General features: G+C 39.2%; 1 protein-coding gene and 1 pseudogene across 1 annotated transcript in view; one reads left to right on the plus strand and one right to left on the minus strand.

The window, feature by feature from the left end:
* Prkdc (protein kinase, DNA-activated, catalytic subunit) overlaps window positions 1-25,346 on the minus strand; it is a 263,909-nt gene that overhangs the window by 217,418 nt on the left and 21,145 nt on the right. Inside the window, exons 10-19 of the mRNA XM_045144399.1 lie at window positions 24,412-24,558; window positions 22,100-22,264; window positions 20,499-20,667; window positions 18,273-18,322; window positions 17,224-17,349; window positions 11,073-11,225; window positions 5,156-5,274; window positions 4,591-4,750; window positions 1,889-1,975; window positions 226-345 (exon numbers count right to left, since the gene is read on the minus strand). Of these exons, the coding sequence (XP_045000334.1) occupies window positions 226-345; window positions 1,889-1,975; window positions 4,591-4,750; window positions 5,156-5,274; window positions 11,073-11,225; window positions 17,224-17,349; window positions 18,273-18,322; window positions 20,499-20,667; window positions 22,100-22,264; window positions 24,412-24,558 (1,296 nt within the window). The remainder of the gene's footprint in view (window positions 1-225; window positions 346-1,888; window positions 1,976-4,590; window positions 4,751-5,155; window positions 5,275-11,072; window positions 11,226-17,223; window positions 17,350-18,272; window positions 18,323-20,498; window positions 20,668-22,099; window positions 22,265-24,411; window positions 24,559-25,346) is intronic.
* On the plus strand, window positions 12,205-13,185 carry LOC105944551 (annotated as a pseudogene).

The raw sequence follows: 25,346 nt of genomic DNA on the forward strand, positions 1-25,346 counted from the left end.
AGGGAGGGAGGAGGATGAGGAATGCACCTGGGCTGGAGAGATGGCTTAACAGTTAAGGCATCCATTACCCACATCAGCCATATGAACAGATGGCACATATATTAGGAGTTTGTTTGCAGTGGCCAGAGGCCCTGGTATGCCCATTCATTCTCTTTCTCTCTCTCTCTCAAATAAATAAAATAAATCTAAAAGTAAAAGAAGAAAGAAACAAGAAAATGTACCTACCTGCAATGCAGGAACATAGGCTCTAACATCAAGCTCAATGATGTCATGTGGCAAGGACAGAACAAAGGTCAAACAAGAAGCCAAAAGTTCATCTTTGTATTGCTTCATTTTAACTGATACCTTAAGAAGAAAGAAGACCAAGGGCTGTGCACCTAAACCGAGGTTACAATTTAAGAATTATAAATATCTACCATTTTCTCAAATATGAAGAAGTATCTAGTCTTTGTTATAACTACATGTGCTTAAAAACTAAGGGCTGCTTTCCAGAAAATGTTAATTTGTTAAGTACTTAATTCTTTTCATATGAAAAATTAAAGAATGAAAATGACCAAAATACATTACAGGTATACATAAAAATATTGTAATGAAACTATTACTAACTGCTAATAATTAATATGGACTAATAATTATTTTAAAAAAATAAAAACTAACCAGCCATGGTGGCACATGCCTCTCATCCCAGCACTCGGAAGGCAGAGGTAGGAGGATCATTGTGAGTTTGAGACCACCCTAAGACTACATAGTGAATTCCAGGTCAGCCTGGACTAGAGTGAGACCCTACCTTAAAAAAAAAAAAAAAAAAAAAAAAACTAAGGAATATAATTAATTTTGAACTGTCATTACTCAACTGAATTATTTTAAGAGAAGTTAGGGGACTGACTTTTCTTTTTTTATTTCCTCAGGAGACTTTTGAAGCACAAAGATTTCCTGTGTTAGATTTTAAAAGACCTTACTCCCAAGCCAGGCATGATGGCACACACCTGTCATCCTAGCACTTACAAGTCTTTATTAAAAAAGGATCACAAGTTTGTGCTAGTCTGGGCTATGCTTTTCACACCATCTCAAAACCAAAAAAAAAAAAAAAAAAGAAGAAGAAGAAAGCACACAGCCAGTCTCATTCCCAATCTCAATTTAACGAGCCAAGTTTTGAATAATTATATCACTAGGGATTGTTTCTCTACAACATCTAAAACTAGACCACAGGAGGGCACCTAGCAACCTTAGTCATTAGAGCATGGGACTCTTAACCATAAGGTTAGGGGCTAGGGTAAGGGGTAGGATTATGGCTAAATTTAAGATTATAGCAAGAATTAGAGTTAGTTAAGGAGTGTAGGGGTTGTTAGGGTGTTTAGGGTTAGAGTTACAGCTTAGTTTTAGAATTAGAGGATTATAATTAAGGTTAGGTATAATGTTAGGATTAGGGTTAAGGTTAGAATTATGATTACAGGTTAGGGTTAAGAGTTCAGACTTAGGGTAGAAGGGGGGATAGAGTAGGGGTTGTTAGTGAAGTCTGGGTTAGGTTTAGGATTATACAGGGTTAGGTTTAAGGTTAAAGTTAGTATTAAGGTTTTTAGAGCTATGGTAGCCATTAGGGTTAGAGGAGTATTTTGTAACAATCTCCAAAATATAAAGTGCTCATATTCATGACATTATCTGCACAAGTCCTGCATAATATCGGGTCCACCAATAGGTTTTTGTGGATGATGGATGAGGGGGAAAAAACACACCAATATAGAAAATAAGAGTGAGGGTTCAGTGGAGAGGCATGGGGACAAAGAAGGGATGGAGAAGAGGATTATGTAAATTTAATAAAGTTTTTTATTTTATTTAAAAAATAATAATATAGACTATGATTTATTAAGATAAAATGCTTAAAAATTACCTCTTTACCAAACTTTGCAAATAAAAGAAAGCAAGAATACTTTTCTGGGTCTTCAGGAGAGGTTTTCAGATTCTTTGGGCTAACTCCCTGTCAAATAAAGTAACAAATTAGTAAAATGAGCAAGAATTGGTCAACTCCACATCTTTATCTGGCAGTACCCAGCCTTCCAGAGAGATGAATCTATTTCATGCTATCGAAGTCTACACTCAGCATGAAGAGTGTAGTCAGGTTGAGGCCAGATAGAAACAGAAGGAAACAAAGGTGCATGCCTATTAAAGACCACAGGCATGGCTAAGTCCATCCCCCTACCATCTTCCAAGAAAAAAAAAAAAAAAAAACCCTTCTGTATACCAGGCATTTATTGGCCAGCAAGAGCTTCAGCAGCACAAAAGTAGTAGTTCCTAAAATTCCTGGCTTTTGGTCACCTGAAGGACTCATAGTACAGATCCCTGTGCCCTGCCTCTAGGGTTTCTGGTGAGGTAGCCTGCACTGCTTATGCAGCTCTCAAGACTACTTTGAAAAACCAGGGTAACCTTACATAATTATTCAGATGCCTAAAAATCACAGCCGATAAGCGAGGGAGGAGAGGAGAGGTTGTAAGGGGAGGGTATTGCATGTATGTAAGTAGATGAATAGAGTACTGGGGCACAATGGCCTAAGTGAGGGCAGGGAAAGGGATTGAGTTAAGGACATGTGGGAGGGTTAATCGAAATTTAAGGTGTTATGAATAAACCATATGGAAACCCACTTCTTTGGATAATGGTATACCCAGAAGCCACAGATTACTAGAAAAATTTCAGTGGCAGGGATGGGATACCTTCCAGTGAGCTATTGGCCAGGAAGTTCTCTGATGCCCCCACAATATTACAGGCCATTGCCAAGGCTCTTGGTTTCCCACCATAACTAGATGGTAAGACCCTATTGCTGAAGACTCCACATGCTTGGGCTGCAAGGTCACTGAGAAATCAAGCTGGAGCTGAGCTAAAATCCTCCTCCTGTGGACCAGCTGACAGAAATCCGGAAAAAGCTAAGCTGTATGTAGCCCTATGGGACAGAGAAGTCATCAGTGGTGGTAAACAGCAATGGACAATGCAAGCCTTAAGATTGGCCAGCCAGGCCAAATGTGCCTACTGGTGAAATAGTGGCATGTCTGTTATAGGAGAAACAAACTGCTCTCTAATTAGATGGGAGGGAATACACGCCTGGTACTGAAAACCTAGTCAAAAGCCTATGGCGGGGAGGTAATGAGCCCTAGGGGAGTAACATCTGCTGTTGTCTGGCTAAATGGATGTATTATGCTCATCAAACTTCCCTGTAAGGACTTTTCTTAATGTTTGTACCCATACATTAATGTTAATCTCACTTTTGGTTACAGAAGCTTCTCTTTTCACTGGGATGACTCAAAATCACCACAGGGCTGGAGGGATGGCTTAGCAGTTAAGGCGCTAGCCTGCAAAGCCAAAGAACCCAGGTTCAATTTTTCAGAACCCACATAAGGCAGATGCACAAGGTAGGGCATGCTTCTGGAGTTCATTTGCAGCAGCTGAAGGCACTGCCGTGCCCATTCTCTCTTTCTCTCTGCCTCTTCCTTTTTCATTTCCCAAGTAAATAATTTTTTTTAAGTCACCATAGTGCTGAGAGGAAATGACAGTGGAGTGTTCAGCACAGAGACATCTCTAGCACACCTTCCAAGGTTTGGGTCCATTGTGGAAAAGGTGGCAGAAAGAAGGTGAAAGTCAGCCAGGCATGGTAGTGCACACCTTTAATCCCAGCAGTCAGTAGGCAGAGATAGGAGGAATGCTGTGAATTCAAGGCCACCTTGAGACCACATAGTGAATTCCAGGTCAGCTTGGACTAGAGTGAGACTCTACCTCAAAAAAAAAAAATAAATAAATAAAAATAAAATAAAAATAAAAAAAAAATATATATATATATATATATATATATATATATATATATATATGTCAAAGGAAGGACTGCTTACAATGCAATCTTCCTGTCACAAAACGGCCTGGATATTTATGACCTCATAGTATCTATCTGACACTATATACACAAGATGTTCATAATAGAAGGAGAAGAGGATGACATGAAAATAAAAGAGAGACAAAATAACTGAGAGGGGGAGGGAATATGATGGAGGGTGGATTTTTGAGGAAAAAAGTGGGAGTGGAGAGGGAATTATCATGGTCTATTGTCTATAAGTATGTAAGATGTCAATAAAAAAGCTTAAAAAAAAAAAAAAAAGGTCCTGGAGAGATGGCTTAGCAGTTAAGGCGCTTGCCTGAAAACTAAAGGACCTAGGTTTGATTCCTCAGGACCCACGTAAGCCAGAAGTACAAGGGGGAACATGTGTGGAGTTCATTTACAGTGGTTGAAGGCCCTGGCATGCCCATTCTCTCCCTTCCTCCTTGTCTCCCTCCCTCCCTCCCTTCCTCCTCCCCCTCTTCCTTCCTGCCTATTTCTCTCAAATAAATAAATATATATATTTTTTAAAAAAACAGAGCCAAAATGCTGCTAACTTTTTAAAGAGGGTCTTACAAATGACAAATCAATATTTGAAACTAATCTTTAAAACTACATAGGCGAAAAAAAAAAAAAAAACTACATAGGCGATAACCACATATTTTATATGCTCACACAGACTTGGAAAAAAAAAAAAAAAACAGAATAGTCCAGGTCATCCCTCCAAAAGCACTTACCTCAAAATATTTCATTTTCTTGGCATTTGTCACTGCCACAGTAAGCAATTTGTAGAAACCACTGATAAGTGGCTGCCGTGTAGACTGCAAAATTAACTTGTATGCAAATAAGTATAGCCAGGGCTCAAACAATCTTACTTGTTTCTTAGGGAGAATCTCTCTAGAAAATAAATTACATATTTAAGGAAGAAATTTTGTTTGGTTTTTTGAGGTAGGGTTGCACTCTAGTCCAGGCTGATCTGGAATTCACTATGTAGTCTCAGGGTGGCCTCAAACTCATACAATCTTCCTACCTCTGCCTCCCAAATGCTGGGATTAATGGTATGTGCCATCACACCCAGCCTTTCCTTTTTATTTTATTTTTTTAACTTGAGGTCCTTTCTTAAGGAAAAAAATAAGGTAACTGTAAGCTGATATATCTAGATATATTTTAAAGGTATTATAGAAGCAATTTTAGATTTTAAGCTGTTTATTATTTCATCTCTTACATACATGTAAGGATACTTCCTATACTATAGCTAATAATACATTTTCACTTTTAAATTTTTAAAATTTTACAAAATACCTGCAAAACTCCACCAGGTTAATGAAAGCTGAAAAATCTTTAGGCTTAGCAGGATGCAAATTAGCAGCTGGATCTGAAGTTGGGATCACCCAAACACCAGGAGCTTCACCACTTCCATCCTGAAAAATTATACCAAACCAACACTGTACCATTCAGTCACACATAATTTAACAAATAGCTCTCCAGTGACTTTGTGGTCTAGAAGCACAGCTATTAAAAAAGAATGCAGGGGGAGGGAGGGTATTACCATGGGATATTTTTTATAATCATGGAAAATGTTAATAAAAATTGTGAAAAGAAAAAAAAAAGAATGCAAAGGGCTAGAGAGATGGCTTAGCAGTGATGGCACTGGCTTGCAAAGCCAAAAGACCCAAAGGATCCAGGTTCGATTCCCCAGTACCCACTTAAAGCCAGATAATAAGGTGGCACATGCATCTGGAGTTCATTTGCAGTGGCTAGAGGCCTGGGCACACCTGTTCTCTCCCTCCCTCCCTCCCTCCCTCCCTCTCTCTCTCTCTCTCTCTCTCTCTCTCTCTCTCTCTCTCTCTCTTTCTCTAGCTCTCACATAAATAAAAATATCAAAAATAAATAAACGGAAAATAAAAGAATACAAAGTGAAAAAAGTAGAGATGATTTCTCCAGAGTGTACATTTAAAAAAGAGAGAAGAAACATTAAACCAAAGAACTAAAAGGAAGTGATGGAATAATAGAACAAATAGATAAATACAAGGCGAAGGGATAATTTTTCTTTAAGTTTTTTTAAGACAAAAATAAATAAATAAATAAATAAATAAAAAGTGGATTCATGATATAGCCCATGTGCCCCTGAGGCACCATGCCTAGCACAAAGGCAATTTTTTCTTTTTTCTTTTTTTTAAAGTTGGCAATGACATCATGACAGAGATGGCACTTCAAAAAATAGAAAACAACAATAATGATTCAGGGGATTCTACTTGTTAAAGGAATAATGTACAGTAGTAAAACAACTAAAAACATTAGTTTTTGCAGGGTGTGGTGGCACATGTCTTTAATTCTAGCATTCTAGAAGCTGCAGTAGGAGGATCAGCCTGGGGATTCAGAGTGAGTTCCAGGTCAGTCTAGGCTACAGTAAGGCTCTGCTTCAAAAGAAATGAGTTTTTGGAAAATAAAGTTTTATTTTTATTTATTTAAGTTTTTTTCTTATTTGAGATAGTGTTTTGCTTTGTAGTTGCACTAGCCTTGAATTTGCTATATAGCCTAAGCTGGCCTTGAACTCATTAATCTCCAGCCAAGAGCTAGGATTACAGATGAGCACACCTATTCTCTACTCAGATTTTTTTGTTTGCTTCTTTTCCTATGTTTATTGTTGTTGTTTTACAAGGTAAGGTTTCACTCTAGCCCAGGCTAACCTGGAATACACTATGTGGTCTCAGGCGGGATCCTCCTACTTCTGTCTCCCAAGTGCTAGGACTAAAGGTATGCGCCACCACACCCAGCTAGATTTTTTTAATTTTTTTAAATATTTTATTTATTTATTTATTTGAGAGTGAGAAAATGAGAATGAGTATGCCAGGTCCATTAGTCACTACAAACGAACTCCAGATGCATGTTCCACCCTGTGCATCTTGCTTTACTTGAGTACTAGGGAATGGAACCTGGGTCCTTTGGCTTTGCAGCAATAGTGACAAGCATATTCTAGGTTCAGGTACACTGGCCAGTAAACTCCATAAGGTACCTTTTAGTTTCTGTTATTTTGGTGTTTGTTTTTTGAGACAGGGACTCACTTAATAGCCCAGACTGGCCTAGAATTCACTATGTAGTGCAGGTTGACCTCAAATTCATGGCAATCCTCCTGCTTCAACCCCTTAGTACTGGGATTAGAGGAGCGTGTCACTATGCCTTGCTTAGGGCAAAAAAATAAGTGAAATTATTTTAGATATACAAAAACCACAAAAAGCAATTAACCATACTGGCATTTCTATCACTCAGCATAAAAAAATAGCACATTATTCCAGGGCTGGTAGTGCACACTTTTAATCCCAGCACTTGGGAGGCAGAGGTAGGAAGACTGCTGTGAGTTTGAGGCCAACATGAGACTACAGAGTTAATTCCAGGTCCTCCTGGGATAGTGAGACCCTACCTCAAAACAACAAATAAATAAATAAATAAAAAGACATATGGCCAGGCATGGTGGTACATGCCTTTAATCCCAGCATTCAAGAGGCAGAGTTAGAAGGATCCCTGTGAGTTCAAGGCCAGCCGGGGACTACAGAATAACTTTCAGGTCAGCCTGGGCTAGTGATACCCTACCTGGGGGAAAAAAAAAAAAAAAAGGATATTACAAATGTGATTGGGCCATTGTGGCAATGATCTTGATCACTAGAACTCTCTCTCCCTTATTTCCCTTTTATATATTCTCACCCCACACACACAAACACTTTTTTTAATAGGAACTCCCCTATCACTCAGATGAAAAACACAAATTCTTTCTTTACTGATTTATGTGTACATGTGTATGTGTACCAGGGTCTCTTGCCACTGCAAACAAATGCTCATCCAGCTTTATCTGGGTGGCTGGGAAATTGAACCAAGGCTGGTAGACTTCGCAAGCAAACACCTTCAATTGCTGAGCCATATGCCTAGCCCTATAATTTCTACTTTTTATCTCCTTTACCACTTCACAACTTCAGTGGAAGTGCATACAGATGGACTCTAATGAATGAATACAAAAAAAAGAGATCACTGAGCTCAAAAGTACAGTAGACATTTTCTATTTAAACTCCACACTTTCACATCAGCCTCATTCTTAGTGCTCTGTTAGTAAAACTCTTTAGAAAAGACCATGGCAACACTAAATTGGGTGCTTCAAGTCATGATATATGTCTTACTCAGGCTACTAAACAGAACACTTTTAAAAAAAAGAAAAGTGTAAACTGGGTGTGGTGGCGCACACCTTTAATCCCAGCACTTGGGAGGTAGAGGTAGGAGGATTGCCATGAGTTCGAGGCCACCCTGAGACTACATAGTTAATTCCAGGTCAGACTGGGTTAGAGTAAGACTCTACCTCAAAAAAAAAAAAAAAGAAAAGAAGAGTGGGAGCTAGAAAGATGAGTTAGCGGTAAAGACGCTTGCTGGCAAAGCCTGTCAGCTCTGGTTCAATTTCCAAGCCATGCATGTAAGCCAGATGCAAAGTGAAGCAAGCATCTAGTCTTCATTTTCAGAAGCCCTGGTACATGCTCCCTCCACATACAACCATACACACATGTGCAAATTAAAAAAAAAAAAAATTGGAAAAAGAAAAAAGGTATGAGCTAGAGAGATGGCTCAGCCACTAAGGTACTTGCCTATAAAGCTTAAGCACCCAGGTTCAATTCCCCAGTACCCACATAAGCCAGATGTACAAATTGACACATGTGTCTGGAGTTTGTTTGCAATGGTTAAGGCCCTGGTGCACCCATTAAAAAAATTTTATAAAGGAGGTATGAACCTTCATCCTCTGTGTATCATCTATATTCTATTACCTCAAAAACATATTTATAATTCTGGACTGATGGCTCATGTTTGTAATCCCAGCACTGAGGAGGCTATGGCTGGAGAATCAGGAATTTAAGACAAACTTCAGTTATACAGAGAGCTCAAGGCTAGCCTGAAGTAAACAAGATTCTTTTTCTACTTGAATAAATACAAATAAATTTTAGCCAAGCAAGGTGGCACAAGCCTTTAATCCCAGCACTCATGTAGCAGAGGTAGGAGGACTGCCATGAGTTCAAGGCCACCCTGAGACTATATAGTGAATTCCAGATCAGCCGGAACTAGAAAGAGACCCTACCTCAAGAAACAAAAAAAAAAAAAAAGCAAATTTTAGGGCTGGAGAAATGGCTCAGTGTTTAAAGGTGCTTGCCTACAAAGCCTGACAGCCTGAGTTCACAAAAAGCTAGATTGCACAAAGTGGCACATGCATCTGGAATTCATTTGTAGTGGCAGTAGGCCCTGGCATGCTTGTTCTCTCCTTCTTTCTCAAATAAATAAATATTTTTAATAAATATTTTTTTTTAAATAACTACAGGCTTAGAGAGATGGCTCAACCTTAAGGCACTTGCCTGCAAAATCTAAGAACACGAGTTCGATTCTCCAATACCCATGTAAAGCCAGATATATAAGGTGGCACATGTGTCTGGAGTTCGTTTGCAGTGGCTACAGGCCCTGGTGTACCCAATCTCTCTATCTATCTCTTTCTTTCTCAATTAAATAAATAAAATATTTTTTTAAAAAACACTACACCAGCTTGCATACAAAAATCTTTTGTACCAGTTATTCTACAACCAGATATGGTGGCATACACATGTAACTCCAACACATTAGAGGTAGAAGCAGGATTCCTCATCTACATATCAAGTCATGGGCTACAAGAGTCTGTATCTCATAAACAAAGAACAAACTTAATATTTTCTGCCTGAGAGTAGAGACTGACAATAAAAGAACAGATATCAAGCCTTCCCCATGTTTGTGCACAAGTCATTTCTATACAAAATGAAATTTACTTAACTCTACTGTCACTGTAAAGCAATCCTAGATTACAAAACAAACAAAAACCTTTTTTGGGGCTGGAGAGATGGCTTAGCAGTTAAGGCACTTGCCTGCAAAGCCTAAGGACCCAAGTTCAATTCTCTAGGCCCCACGTTAGCCAGATGCACATCGTGGCACATGTGTCTGGAGTTCGTCTGCAGTGGCTAGAGGCCCTGGTGTGCCCATTCTCTCTCCCTCTGTCCCTCTGTATCTAATAAACAAATAAATAAAATGATAAAAAAAACTTAAAAAAAAAACTTTTTTCTTCCTATTGTTGTAAGGCAAGGTCTTGTTTAGTCACCCAGTCCTTCCTTGAATTTATAATCTTGCTTTAGCCTCCCAAGAGCTATATTATAGGTATGTGACATCATGCTCAGTTAAAAAAAAAAGTTTTAACATATGAAACATACAAACCACTTTCTGAATAATCAGATTACACTTTCTATACATTAAGCTATACTCAATAGAAAAATCACTCGTGGTGCTGGACAGATGCCCTAGTGGATAAGGCATTTGCCCGCAAAGCCAAAGGACCTAGGTTGGATTCCCCAGGACCCACGTAAGCTAGATGCACAAAGTGGCGCATGCATCTGGAACTCATTTGCAGAGGCTGAAGGCCATGGCACACCCATTCTCTCTCTCTCTCCATATATATATATATATATATATATATAATCTGCCTCTTTCTCTGTCTCTCAAAGACTACATAGTAAATTTCAGGTCAGCCTGCCTGAGCTAGAGCACTACCCTACCTTAATAAACCAAAAAAAGAAAACCACTCATTGGGGGGAGGAGGGGTTGCAGAAGAAATTGCTCAATGGTTAAGGCATTTTGCCTGCAAAGTCTAACAACCCAGGTTTGATTCCTCAGTACCCACATAAAGCCAGATGCACAAAATAGTACATGCATCTGGAGCTTGTTGGCAATGGCTAGAGGCCCTGGTGCACTCATTCCCTTCCTCTGTCCCTCTCTTCCTCTCCTGGCAAATAGATTTTAAAAAAATCTTTAAAAATAAACAAAATCTTCATGAAAAAAGAAAAGCCGGGCATGGTAGCACATGCCTTTATTCCCAGCATTTGGGAAACAAAGGTAGAAGGATCGCTGTGTGTTTGAGGCCACCCTGAGACTACATAGTGAATTCCAAGTCAACCTAGGCTAGAGCAAGGCCCTACCTCAAAAAAACAAAAAAGAAGAAAGATAGGAGGGAGGAGGGAGGGAGGGAAGGAGGAAAAGAAAAGCACCCATGGCACACAATCATCCCAAGAAAATATTTTGTTTTTTTTCAAATCCCATTAACATATGCTATTAACTGCTGAATATAAAGAGTTGATATAAAAATGATGCAAAAGTATTAGTAATAAAAACTTCTAACCTTTTGTTCTCCAACAGTCTGCTTCTCTAGTGTAAGGTTCAGCTTCTCCACAATCTTCAAAACTGATTTTATAAATTCATTGTAGAGTAAATGATTCAAACTTTGAAGAGAGGAATTCATAAAGAGAAACGACTCATCTGCTAAAATAAAATCCTTTAAAGAAAAATAAAATATTTCAAAGTCTTAGACAAAAAAGTACTGTATAAACATCATGATATGTACATGTGTATTGAGGTGTGTATGTACATGAAAAACAGTGATTTAGTATGCAAGCTCTTAACAGATTAACCTAGAGTTTTCAACTTTCAAAACTGAATCCATCTTTCTGAATAATTATGATGGCATCATTTCATTCAGGCAGTATGAATATTAATTTCCACATAACAAATACTTTGTTATACGGTAGTTGTTGGATTTAGCTTTGCATTGCTGGTAGAAAGCACCTAACCAAAAGCAGCTTGTGGGAGAAAAGGGTTTATTTTGGCTTGTAAATTCAAGGGAAACTCCATAATGACATGGGAAAATGTGGCATGAACAGAGGCTGCACATCACCCTCTGGCCAACATTAGGTAACAATAGCAGCAGTAGAGTGTGCCAAACACTGGCAAGGGGAAGATGGCTGTAACACCCATAAGCCTGCCCCCAAAAGCACAATTCCTCCAACAAGGTTCCAATTCCCAAATTGCCATCAGCTGGGGATCAAGCATTTAGAACATGTAAGTTTATGGGGGAAACCTAAATCAAACCACCACATTCTGTCCCTGTCCCCATTAACTCATGCTTATCCATGACTTAAAAGTGTAATGCGGTGGCCGTCGCTGCAGCTGGGGTGCTTGGCGGGGAGAGCGGGGCAGAGGCCCCATGTGGGGCAGCGGAGGCGGGTAGGAGCGATTCCCACCCGAGCCCGCGGCCCCGTTGCTAGAGCCGCAGGAACCCGTTGCTAAGGACTCTAGCACCTGTGCTTTCATCTTGGTCCCCACCTTCCCTGACTTACGACCTTGGCCGAGAGTAGACCCCATCTCTTCCAATTTAAAACCTCATTTATGCTACTGGTTTCTACAGGACTAACTCATTTTCCAGCCTTGACAGCACCTGGGAGTGGACACTACTGCCCTTGGTTATCTGAAAGTGCTAGTGCTGTTAGGGGTTGGAAAGGTGGAATTTAAGGGGTGAAAGGGAAGCGATGCAGAAATCTGAGTGTCCTGGACGTGTGCAGTTGAGAAACAAAGCAACAGGAACTTGTGCTGACAGGACATCTTCCCGTGCTGACGTGCAGCCAAGAAGTACCATTCAGCAGAGCAAGAACTCGTCTTCCACCAGTTCTCCTGAGGCTGCAAGGAGACTCCATCCTTGACCCAGTGATAAATTCAACCCAAGGACAATTAACCCTTTTGGGGAGCAGTTGAGAGCCCCTTCTGCATTTGCAGCTATTTACTCTAAAGGAGGCATTCCTTGCAGACTGGTACATGGATCAGTGAAACACAGACTGCAGTGGGAATGCCCTCCTGAAAGTTTCCCATTTGATCCTCTTCGTGTCTCTTTAGCTGAGCGTCTGAGAGAGACAAAGCATCCTTTTACCTTTGTGTCGAAGGAAGGCTTTAGAGAATTACTTTTAGTCAGAGGTGCTTGTGAAAAAGCTGTACCATTGCTCCCAAGACTGATCCCTGTGCTAAAGGCTGCTCTGGTCCATCCAGATGATGATGTGTTTGAAAGAGGACTTGGTACACTGGTACAGTTAAGTGTGGTTGTTGGTCCTGCTCTGAAAGATCACTTGAAGCATCTACTTACGAGTCTTTCCAAGAGGGTAATGGACAAGAAATTCAAAGAGCAGATCACCAGTGCATTACAGAAGCTTGAGCAGCATGGCGGGAGTGGAAGCCTTATTATTATCAAATCCAAAATACCCACATATTGCTCCATTGGTTGTTGAATAAGGAAGCCAAGAAAAGTCATCTCTTTTATCATATACAGCAGATCTCCATGGGACCTTTATTCAGTTCAGTTTGCTGTGAATCACAGCCACCATTCATTATTTACTAGGTGAAAAGAGTGTGTGTGATCCAGCTGAATCATAGTAAGATAAAACTTGTTCCCCAAGAAAGGACCGCTGATAATGGCAAATAATTGATAATTTCAATAAAAGTTCCAATTTTCTTAGTTTTTTTTCTCATTTTGTTACTTAATTTGTAAGATCACCTGTTTTTATATTTATTTCCTACTACATTTTTATTTATAACACCTTTGACAATCGTTCTATAGTTTTATACTTAATTTATAGATTGTTTGTGGGCCATTTCTTGGGTTTTATGTTTATCAAGACTGAAGAAGTTTACAGAGTGAATACACAGCTGTGCGTTCACTTTAATTATGATCTGTAAGTAAGTGTTTTGTGACATAGAATGCTTGAGAAGTCCAATTTGTTATATGCATGCCATTTTGGTTATAAGTATGTTGTTTATTACAATTTTTTTAAAACTACCTAAATTTAGGTGTCAATTATATTGAAGTAAATGTTATTTTTGCATTCAAAGTCTGAAAACACTGATGTACATATGAAGATATTCAAAAATTAAACTTAATAATTCTATGTTTTGAAAAAAAAAAGTGTAATGCATTCAGTCCAACTGTAAAAGTCCCCACAGTTTTTTTCCATCCCAGTGCTAGTCAAACATTCCCACCCTCCAACGTCTCTTAACTGGGCCATAAACAAACAAACAAACAAAAAAATAATAGCACAGAATAAGCATTCACACTGCAAAACAATGGCATTGGAAGCCAGGCACGGTGACACATGCCTTTAATTACAGCACTCAGAGGCAGAAGTAGAAGGATTGCTGTGAGTTTGAGTCCAGCCTCTGGAACTACAGAGTTCCAGGTCAGCCTGGGCTAGGTAAGACCCTACCTTAAACTAAACTAAACTAACTAAAATAAAATAAAAGGGCTGGAGAGATGGCTTAGTGGTTAAGGCACTTACCTACAAAGCCAAAGGACCCAGGTTCAATTCCCCAGTACCCACGAAAGCCAGGTGCACAAGGTGGCACATGCAACTGGAGTTCATTTGCAGTGGCTGGAGGCCCTGGCGTGCCTATTTCTCTTTCTTTCTTTGTCCAAATAAATAAAAAAAAATTTTTTTAAATAAAAAACCTTTAAAAAATAAAAATTACCATGGGATACTTTTTATAATCATGGAAAATGTTAATAAAAATTGAGAAAAAAATAAAATTAAATTAAATTAAACAAAGGGCTGGAGAGGTGCTACAGAAGTTAAGGCACTTGCTTGAAAAGCCTAACTGCCCAGATTCAATTCCCCAGTACCCCCATAAAGCCAGCTACACAAAGTGGCACATTCATCTGAAATGTGTTTGCAGTGGCAAGAGACCCTGACACTCTCATTTTCTCTCTCTTTCCCCCTGCAAATAAATATAAATATAAAAGAAAAATAATAAAAATCAAAAATATGACATTGGGCATAGCAAAAAAAAAAATTGAAAGAATACAAGATTTAAAACAACAGGGCAAACTAAATTCTATAGTTCCAAGTCTGACAACTAGAAGCAATGCCCAGACTGTGAAGTTCAAATTCCACCCCTCCAGCTGGGCTCACAGCCTGGGGAACAAGGCATCCCAAGTCAGCAGCTCTCCTTGGTGGCAGTCTCACAGCCTGGCATTTAAAAAATTCCTATGGTCTCTCCTATAACTCATGGTTCATCCTCATGGCTTGATCAAGCCTCCACGCAGCAATCTCAATAACCCTGCCTTACATTGCCCATGACCATTTGCAAAAAAAAAAAACATGTTGAAAATCCAATGACTCTCTTTCCTGCATTTGTTATATTCCATAGTACCAGGCAGACTACCAACTTCTTAGTCCAGAGGGGAATAAATCCAATGTTGAAGAGCAGGACATTCCTTCAACATTCAGACCCCTTTCAAAAGAATCAACATTCTTCCTGCTGTCCTGATCAGCTGGGCCTATCTCAATGGCTGAAATCTTGAAAACAACTGCAGGTGAACTGAGCTGTTTGTCTTTAGCCCTAAGAGTTTATTTCTTTCTTTGCCATATTCATCTACTCACACCAGTTGATTTCTACACAACACAAACTTCCAAAAGGTCTCAGAACACAAACCAGGCAGACTATAGCAAGCCTTTCACACAGATGCTTCTAGACCAATCCTAACAAAGTTCTTCCCCTCATAGGCCAAACCATACATTCACAGTTCTTATTGCATTCAGGTCTTTCAATTCTGACCAGAATAGTCCATGAAACCCTGCCATCAGCACTGCAAGACATCTCTTAGACCAAAGTTTTAAATCTTTCCACATTCCTCTAGCAAATCAGTTCCAAAAATCCAAAGCTACAAGTCAGTTAGCTTCACTGTCTGAGTTAATGTGTTCCTCCTGACATAGAAAGTCCATTTCTCCTTCATATGCATCCACTTCCCCTTGGTTGCTATTTGTTGCTATTTATCGCTTGGTTGCTATTATCTCCTACGATGCTATTTTGTTGCAGTTAGCTTCTCGTTGCTGGCACACAGCACTTGACCAGCAGCCTGTGGGAAGAAAGAGTTTATTATGGCTTATACACTTGAGAGGAAGCTCCATGATGGCAGGGGGAAGGAAACAAATGGCATAAGCAGAGTCTGGACATCATTGTCTGGCCAACATCAGGTAGACAACAGCAACAGGAGAGTATACCGATCACTGACAAGGGAAAGCTGGCTATAACACCGATAAGCCCACCTCAAACAATACACCTCTAGCAAAGTTCCAACTCCCAAACTACCATCAGCTGGGGATCAAGCATTCAGAACACATGTGAATAGGAGATACCTGAATCAAACTACCACAGTAGTGAATGAGAAGTTACAGGTCAAATCTTATCAAAGCATTACTTAACTAATTTGAATTACATATATATAAACAAATACATGTATGAGTATGTTTCTCTCATTCTCTCTCTCCCACCATGCTCATTATGTTATGCTCCAGCCCCTCAGTTTGCTGAATATGACAATAAGTCCAATTCATTTAAGGAGCTAAATTGGCGTGGAGCTATTACTTGTCTCACTAATATTAGAATAATGCCTCCTGTCTAATAACATTACTAGAAGACATTTCTTGAGTTTCTAGTTTAAGCCTGATGGTGGCTATTATTTAAATACATACTTTAATGAAGCATTAAATGGCCTAGAATAAGAGCTTCTTATTTTAGAGGGTTTTCTTTTCCCCAAGGTACAGTTTCACTCCAGCCCAGAATGACCTGCAACTCACTTTGCAGCCCCAGGCTGGTCTCAAACTCATGGCAATCCTTGAGCGTTGGGTTTAAAGGTGTGACAAGTCCACAAAGAACAATATAGCAAGAATCCAGATGGAAAAATCTTGCCTTAAATAAGGTAGACAGGCAAGGACTAACTTAAAAGTTGTCCTCTGACCTCCACACTTGCACTGTGGCATGTGCACATCCACCTTCACATGAATACACACACACTACACATTTACCAATGAGTAATAAAATAAATCTTTAAGAATATTTATTGGGGGGAGGGAGGGAATTACCATGGGATATTGTTTACACTCATAGAAGTTGTCAATAAAAAATAAATTTATCTTAAAAAGAAGAATATATATAAACTTGAGCTGGAGGGATGGCTTAGTAGTTAAGGTATTTGCCTGCAAAGCCAAAGGACCCAGGGTCAATTCCCCAGCACCCACATTAGCCAGATGCACAAGGGGACACACACATCTGGAGTTCGTTTGCAGGGGCTAGAGGCCTTGATGTGTCCATTCTCTCTCCCTCTCTCCCTCCCTTCTTCCTTCTCTCCCTCCCTCTTTCCTGTCAAATAAATAAATAAAAATATTGTTAAAAAATAATATCTGTGGGCTGGAGAGATGGCTTAGCAGTTAAGCACTTGCCTGTGAAGCCTAAGGACCCCGGTTTGAGGCTCGGTTCCCCAGGTCCCACATTAGCCAGATGCACAAGGGGGCGCACGCGTCTGGAGTTCGTTTGCAGTGGCTGGAAGCCCTGGCGTGTCCGTTCTTTCTCTCTCCCTCTATCTGTCTTTCTCCCTGTGTCTGTGCTCTCAAATAAAAAATAAATAAAAAATGAACAAAAATATCTTTAAAAATAATGATAATATTTGTAAACTTTACCATCATCTGGTCACAGGTCAGGAGGTGTAGAAAAAGATCCACATAGTCTTTATAGGTGGGTACTTTCCACTTGCCAGTTCTAACCTCCCCTGAGGCTCGACGGTCTTCAGATTCAGATACAGCATCCTGGCCAGAAAGACATCATCCCAATATTGACTGATGGGTACACAAAAGCAGCTGCTGCCAGAATAATGATTTTCAAAATTTCCTAAACTAAAATAACAACAAGAAACTATACAACGGACTGATAGTATAGAAACTTAATAGAAGAAAGCTAAAAGGATGACTCTTCTAAGACTACAGACAGCAAGTATTTTGACACAGTATCTACCAAATGTACTATAAATCATCTCTTTTTTGTTTTTTTGTTTTTTGAGGAAGTGTCTCACTCTAGCTCAGGCTGACCTGGAATTCACTACATAGTCTCAGGGTGGGCCCTGAACTCACGGCAACCCCCTGCCTCATGAGTGCTGGGATTAAAGGCATGCATCACCACGCCCAGCTAATCATTTTTTTCTTACATAGTCTAATCTCTCATCTCATTCTCTTTCCTGTAACTTCTAGTAAATAGGATTTGACTACCATTAACACACTTATATATTTTCTCCTAGACTTTCAAGAGATAAAACTTTAGTAAAACTGCATTGAATAGTAAAGTAATGCTTTAGTTTCATACTTGAAGAGAAGCATATTCATATAACAAAATAGAAGTATTATGTATGACACTTCAAATGCAAGACATGGCTGGGCTAGACACATAGCTAAATTGATAAGAGTACCCTGGGTTCAATCTCCAGCACTACATACACTGGGCATAGAGGCACATGCCTGTAATCCCACACTTGGGAGGTGGAAGCAGGAGAATCTGGAATTTAAGGTCATTCTTGACTACATAAGAAGTTTAAGTTTGAGCCTCGGAAACATGGGACCCTGTGTCAAACAAAAGTAAGGCACAGCTAATAACTAAGAATGACCACTTTTATTTATTTATGTACTAAAACCTTAGCAACAATTCTAACTTCCAGTGATAAGAAGCATTCAGAATTTACCTTTTGAAAGACCACAGGTTTAGAACATATTCTGATTAGTCCTTGATGCACTGAAAAAAAAAAAAGAAAAATGAAGAAATATAATCACTCAATAAAAACAACAATCACTGGGCACAGTGGTGCACAACTTTAATCCCAGCACTCAGGAGGCAGAGGTAGAAGGATTGCTGTGAGTTCAAGGCTGGCCTGAGACTACATAGTGAATTCCAGGTCAGGTCAGCCTGGACTAGAACAACACCCTACCTCAAACCAACCCCCTCAAAAAAACAATCATGGAAACAGCTGGGCATGGTGACAAACACACTCAAGAGGTTGAGTGAGGTAAAAGGACCACCAAGGGTTCAGGGCTAGTCTGAGCTACAATGAGACTATGCTTCAAACAAACAAACAAAATAAATCATGGGACTGGAGGGATGGCTTAGCGGTTAAGGCATTTGCCTGCAAAACCAAAGGACCCAGGTTCGATTCCCCACAGCCCACGTTCACCAGATGTACAAGGGAACACACACATCTAGAGTTTGTTTGCAGTGGCTGGAGGCCCTGGCGTGTCCATTCATTCTCTCTCTCTTCCTCTGTCAAATAAATAACTAAATAAAAATATTTTTAAAAAATAAATAAATCATGGGCTAAGGAGATGGTTCCACAGGTAAGAGCACCTACAGCACAAACAAGAAGGCCTGATGATTCACCCTGAGTACAATCCCCCCACATAAACAGCTGGGCATGACCATGCACACCTACAATCCAAATCCTTTGGTGGGGCAGAGACTACAGAATAGCTGTGGCCCACTGGTCAGCCAATCTGACTTAAAAAAATCAGCAGCTCCAGGTTCAGCAAGAGACTCTGTTTCACAGAAACACACGACAGAGTGAGAAAGGAGGATGCCCAAAGTTCTCTTCCCTGTTTGCACAAGCATATGCATTTACCACACACACACACACACACACACACACACACACACACACACACACACTACATATACATACATGCAAAAAAATAAAAATACATTTTTAAATTGTTACTTATGTATTTATTTGCCAGAGAAAGGAGAGGGAGAGAGACAAGAGAATGAGCATGCCAGGGACCCCAGCGACTGCAAATGAACTCCAGACGCATGCTCCCCCTAGTGCACCTGGCTAACGTGAGCCCTAGGGAATCAAACCTGGGTCCTTTGGCTTTGCAGGAAAACGACTTAACCACTAAGCCATCCCTCAAGCCCAACAATACATTTTTAAAACTCCTAACTTTACCTCTTGCCTTCTTTTGGAAATTTGTTAACATCTGTGTTTTTAAAGTTTGAACTACTAAGATTCAGAATCTAAGCTGAATGTAGCAACATCTAACTATAATCCTAGTATTTGAGAGGAAGTATTTGAGAGGAAGAAGCAGAAGGATTGAGTTTAAGGCCAGCCCAAGCTGCATAGTGAGACCTTGACCCAAACAAAAAAAAAAAAAGGAGGATTTGGAGGCTGGGTCGAAATGGCTCAGTGGTTAAAAGCACTTGCTTGCAAAGCCTAACAAGTCAGTTTTGATTCCCAAGTACCCATGTAAAGCCAGATGCAAAGTGATGCATTAATCTCGAGTTCATTTGCAGCAGTAAGAGGTCCTAGCATGCTCATTTTCTCTCTCTCTCTCTGTCTCTCTATCTCTTCCCCCACCCCACTTTCTACTTGCAAATAAATAAATACAAATAGTTTTCAGATAGTGGTGGTGGTACATACCTTTAATCCTAGGACTCAGGAAGCAGAGGCAAGAGGACCACTGTGAGTTCAAGGCCAGCCTGAGACTACATAGTGAGTTCCAGGTCAGCCTGGGCTAAAGCAAGACCTTACCTTGAAAATAAATATATATATATATATATATATATATATTTTTTTTTTTTTTTTTTTTTTAAAGGATTTTCAGGGGCTGGAGAGAACAAAAGCTGGGTGTGGTGGTGCATACATTTAATCCCAGCACTCAGGATGCAAAAGTAGAAGAATCACCATCAGTTCAAGGCCAGCCTGAGACTACATAGTAAATTCCACATCAGCCTAGGCTAGAGTGAGACCCTATCTCAAAAAAAAAAAAAAAAAAAATTTCATTCACCCAAATTTCAGGTGTTCTCTAAATAACACTAAATATACAGGGAAAAAAACTGAAAACCAGATTTTATTTAACTATATCAAATAACATGTTAAATATTCAGCATTCATTATAACAACAAAACTGAAGGTCAAGCTTACCCACAGTACCAATGCAATTCCAGAGAACTGGTCCTTTTTCTGCTAGGGCTAGGAAAACTTTCACTATGGTCTTACAGCACACCAACTGCATTTTGGGACTATACTGTGGGAAACTATCTATTTGTGCCACCATAAGATGTTCTAGAACTGGAGTATATGCCTCAGGAACCTATGAGAAATGGAAAGCAAACTCCAAATTAGAGCAGCAAATAAATAAAGAATAACATACATATCCAACATAATTAAAACTGAATTGGATGCAAGTAAATAAAAAAATGGCTTGTGCTGACATCTATACTCCCACCCATGGATTTAAGACCAGCATGGGCTACATACAGAGTGAATTCCAGTTCAGCCTGGGCTAGAGTAAGACCCTCCCTACAAAAAAGAATTGGGCTGGAGAGATGGCTCAGCAGTTAAGGCACTTGCCTGCAAAACCTACAGATCTGGGTTTGATTTTCCAAAACCCAAATAAAGCCAGATATGTAAGGCGGCACTTGCATCTGGGGTTCATCTGCAGTGGCTACAGGCCCTTGTATGCCCATTCATTCTCTCACTCTTTCTTCCTCACCTGCCTCATTCTGTGTCTCCTTCTCTCTCACACAAATAATTAAATATTTTTTTAATTGGCTTGTTAGCTATTCTACTAAATTTAACACTTATTAATGTGACTGCCTAAAATAAACCTAAGTAAAATTGTCTGAGAATATGGGTACCACAAAAAATTTGACAATAAAAGGGTACAGAAAGGAAGGAAGGAGGATATTTAATAGATTGATATTGTATATATGTAATTATAATGATTGTAATGGGGAGGTAATATGATGGAGAATGGAATTTCAAATGGGAAAGTATGGGGGTGGGGAGGGAGGGAATTACCATGGGATATATTTTATAATCATGGAAAATGTTAATAAAAAAAAAATTGACAATAGTAAAATATCTATTTTTACTATGTTATTTCTGAACAGGTAAGGACCAAAAATGAATTTAGAATCTAATGAATCCTAGGTGCTTCTGGAAGCACTCACCTATAGTGGTCAAGGATTCAAACATTCTGGATTTTTTTTTTTTAATCTATCCAGGCCAGGTATGGTGGCACATACCTTTATTGTTATTTTTTGTTTTTTATTTATTTTATTTATTTGAGAGCAACAGAGACAGAGAGATCTCTGAGAGAGAGAGAGAGAGAGAGAGAGAATGGGCGCGCCAGGGACTCCAGCTACTGCAAATGAACTCCAGACGCGTGTGCCCCTTGTGCATCTGGCTAACATGGGTCCTGGGGAATCAAGCCTTGAACCAGGGTCCTTAGGCTTCTCAGGCAAGCACTTAACCGCTAAGCCATCTCTCCAGCCCCAAACTTTCTGGATCTTATAAGTCTAAGCATACTTAAAGTAGAAATTAAATTCACCTTTTTAAGGTGTACAATTTTTAAAAGGTCGGGGATATGAGGGAGAGTAGATTTGTGAAGGGCAAAGTGGGGGAGGGGAGGGAATTATCATGGTTTATTGTAATCCTACACAAAATGCACTATCATATGACTCACACTCCTTAAGGAGATTAAATACTTAAATTGTGCTCAGTTTAATTACTTTACTTACTGTGTCAAGGTAAAGCAAAACACTTGCAATGGACTGGAGGAAACATGGCATCTGATAAACATGGTCATCCGCATTATCTGTCTGCATGAGGAACATCTGCTTGCAGCGCTGAATGAGCTCAACATACATGAAGTCAACATCTTTTGCATTTATAACCTTGCAAGGCTTTAGAAAAGATAAAACAGAAGCTTTAATCTCATCAATGTTAAAGCAAACATACTAACTATGTCAGGTTAAACCATGTGATTATAAACATTACAAACAATATTAGCAAGCCATTGACTTGTTTAAATATGTAAAATACAGTATCGTGTAAGATGTTTTTCATAGTACTTTGTAATCCCATTCTAAATATTTATTCATATATAGAACGTTTCTCAACTATTAACTATGTTCTAGGTAGTCTTTAGATGGCACATCCCTTGCATTTATTGGCCCCAAGAAGCTAGCCACCCCAGAAAGAAATTGACAAACATGGCTAGAATACACTAACACACTGTATTCATATACCGTTTCTGTGTAGGGATATGTAAAGTAGCCTGACAGTGGCAAATGGAGATGAAAATAAGAAAGACAAAGAGGATGGAAGAGGAAGATACAAACAGAACTGTAGGAAGAAAAACAAGGAGTTATTTTGTTTATAAAGAAGTTACAGAGATCCACTAAGAGAGAAACAACTAGAGTCAAGTATCTTTCTTTTTGGGTTTTTGGGAGGGGGGACAGGATCTTACTATAGAGCTCATATTGCCTTCAAACTTGTGGCAATCCTCCTGCCTCTGTATGAACCACCACACCCAGCTAGTACTCTAAAATATATCTTCTTGTTGAAAGAACTTCTCCTTCTAAAATAGTATGTGAAATCAACTATAGTTTTAGTTTATAAGCAAAGGGTTTCTACTCCTCACACTTGGATTTATGGGGTGGTTTTGTTTGTTGAAAAAGCGTCTTGCCATTCTCAGCCTATTGTTTTATGTTTATTAGAAAATGTAAAATTGCACAGCTTCCACTTTATATCTGTTAAACAGTACTGTTGAAGACCACAAAGACAGCACTTTTTTTTTTTTTTAATGAATAGCCAGGCATGGTGGCTCACACCTTTATTTATTTATTTTTTATTCTATTTTTTTTAATTTATTTGAGAGCGACAGACACAGAGAGAAAGACAGATAGAGAGAGAGAGAGAGAGAGAATGGGCGCGCCAGGGCTTCCAGCCTCTGCAAACGAACTCCAGACGCGTACGCCCCCTTATGCATCTGGCTAACGTGGGACCTGGGGAACCGAGCCTCGAACCGGGGTCCTTAGGCTTCACAGGCAAGCACTTAACCGCTAAGCCATCTCTCCAGCCCAAAGACAGCACTTTTATAGAAAGATTCTCAAGATCAAATTAAGAAAATTAGAATCTTGGAAAACTTTATCAAAATTCTGTGTTATTTATTAATCCACTAATTCTAACATTGCATATAAAAAAAAAACTAAGAGAAAAAAAAAAACTAAGAGCAAGATTGATGAACTAGCTGGTGACTTCATATGTATTTTAGTATGGAACTTCAGTTTCAAATGATGAGTCACAGTTCAGAGCATTACTTGATTGTTAACTTATTCTAAATGCTGTTTCAATGGCTCAGGCTGGCCTCAAAACTCTAAATTCTCCTGCCTTAACCTCCCAGGGCTAGGATTATAAGCATGTAGCACTATTATCAACTCAGATTTATGTATTATTGCTATCAATTGTGTCTTTTGATAAGCTACCTAATTTCTCTATGTCTTATTTCCTTGTGCATAAAAAAGACTCAACTTGCAGAAGAATTATAAGAATTTAAGATAATGGCCAGGCATGGTGGCGCACGCCTTTAATCCCAGCACTCGGGAGGTAGAGGTAGGAGGATTGCCATGAGTTCAAGGCCACCCTGAGATGACAGAGTTAATTCCAGGTCAGCCTGGCCCAGAGTGAGACCCTACCTCTAAAAACCAAAAAAAAAAAAAAAAAAAGAATTTAAGATAATGCATAATGCAGTACCGAGTGAACACTGAAAACTCAACTATTAAAGTAAATGACAATAACACTGTCACATGCATGACATGCTATTCAAAGATTCAATATGTTATATTCCTTTAAATACTCAAGTAAAATCCAGAATAAACGAGACGTGGTGATGCATGCCTTTAATCCCAGCACTCAAGAGGCAGAGGTAAGAGGCTCAATGTGAGTTCAAGGCCACCCTAGTATCACAGAGTGAGTTCCAGGTCTACCTGCGCTAGAGTGAGACCCTACCTTGAAAAAAACCCAAAATATAGTAAATTAAGGATCATACTCCTGCAAATAGTCCATATCCACGAATGGCAATGGATAACTCCTTGTTGCTTGAATCCACATTTCTGATGATTCCATAGAACTGTTCCATAAAATACTGGAGCTTATTCTTATGACACTCTGCATCTTTTGCCACCATAACAGAAATCTGTAATTGTATTACATTCATTTTTTAGTTAATATTTAATACCAAAACGAAAGTATTTAAACAAGTATGAAAACAATACAATTGTTTATGTACTATTACCATGCTATTACAGCTATACTCAATTGCTTTTACTCATAAAAACCCTTTGCTTCCGGCTGGGGAAATGGGTTAGCGGTTAAGGTGTTTGTCTGCAAAGCCTAAGGACCCTGGTTCAATTCCCTAGAACCCACGTAAGCCAGATACACAAGTTGGTACATGCATCTGGAGTTCATTTGCAGTGGGAAGGAAGGCCCTGGTGTGCCCATTCTCCCTTTCTCTCTGCTTCTTCCTCTCTAACTAATAAATAAATAACACATTTAAAAAAAAAAAAAAACTTTTGCTTCAATTTTCTTAGTCTCTATCAAGTTCAGAAAAAATAATCTCTTAAGCAAGCCAACACTATATGACATATTTTTCCTAAAGAAAGAAAAGACCTGAAAAAAAGTGGGATGAAGTCTGCACATGCACATACATACAGACACACAAATAGGCTTTGAATAAAGGCTATCTGATGAAGCAGATAAAGTAGTTTTTAAATCCCATGTCACCCAGAAAGCAAACAAGGTATTACTAATTCTTCATAACAGTCCTGTGGCCAATTAAACAAGTAATAGCAACAAATAGGTTAAAACTTATAATCAGAAAAACAGGGCATCTTGTTTATTCTTCTATTTTAAAAAATATTTCAGCTGGTGGGGGGAGAGATGGACGCATCAGGGCCTCCTGCTGCTATAAACAAACTACAGACC

This window comes from Jaculus jaculus, chromosome 2, assembly GCF_020740685.1.
Source record: "Jaculus jaculus isolate mJacJac1 chromosome 2, mJacJac1.mat.Y.cur, whole genome shotgun sequence".
In the NCBI taxonomy this organism is placed as follows: Eukaryota; Metazoa; Chordata; class Mammalia; order Rodentia; family Dipodidae; genus Jaculus; species Jaculus jaculus.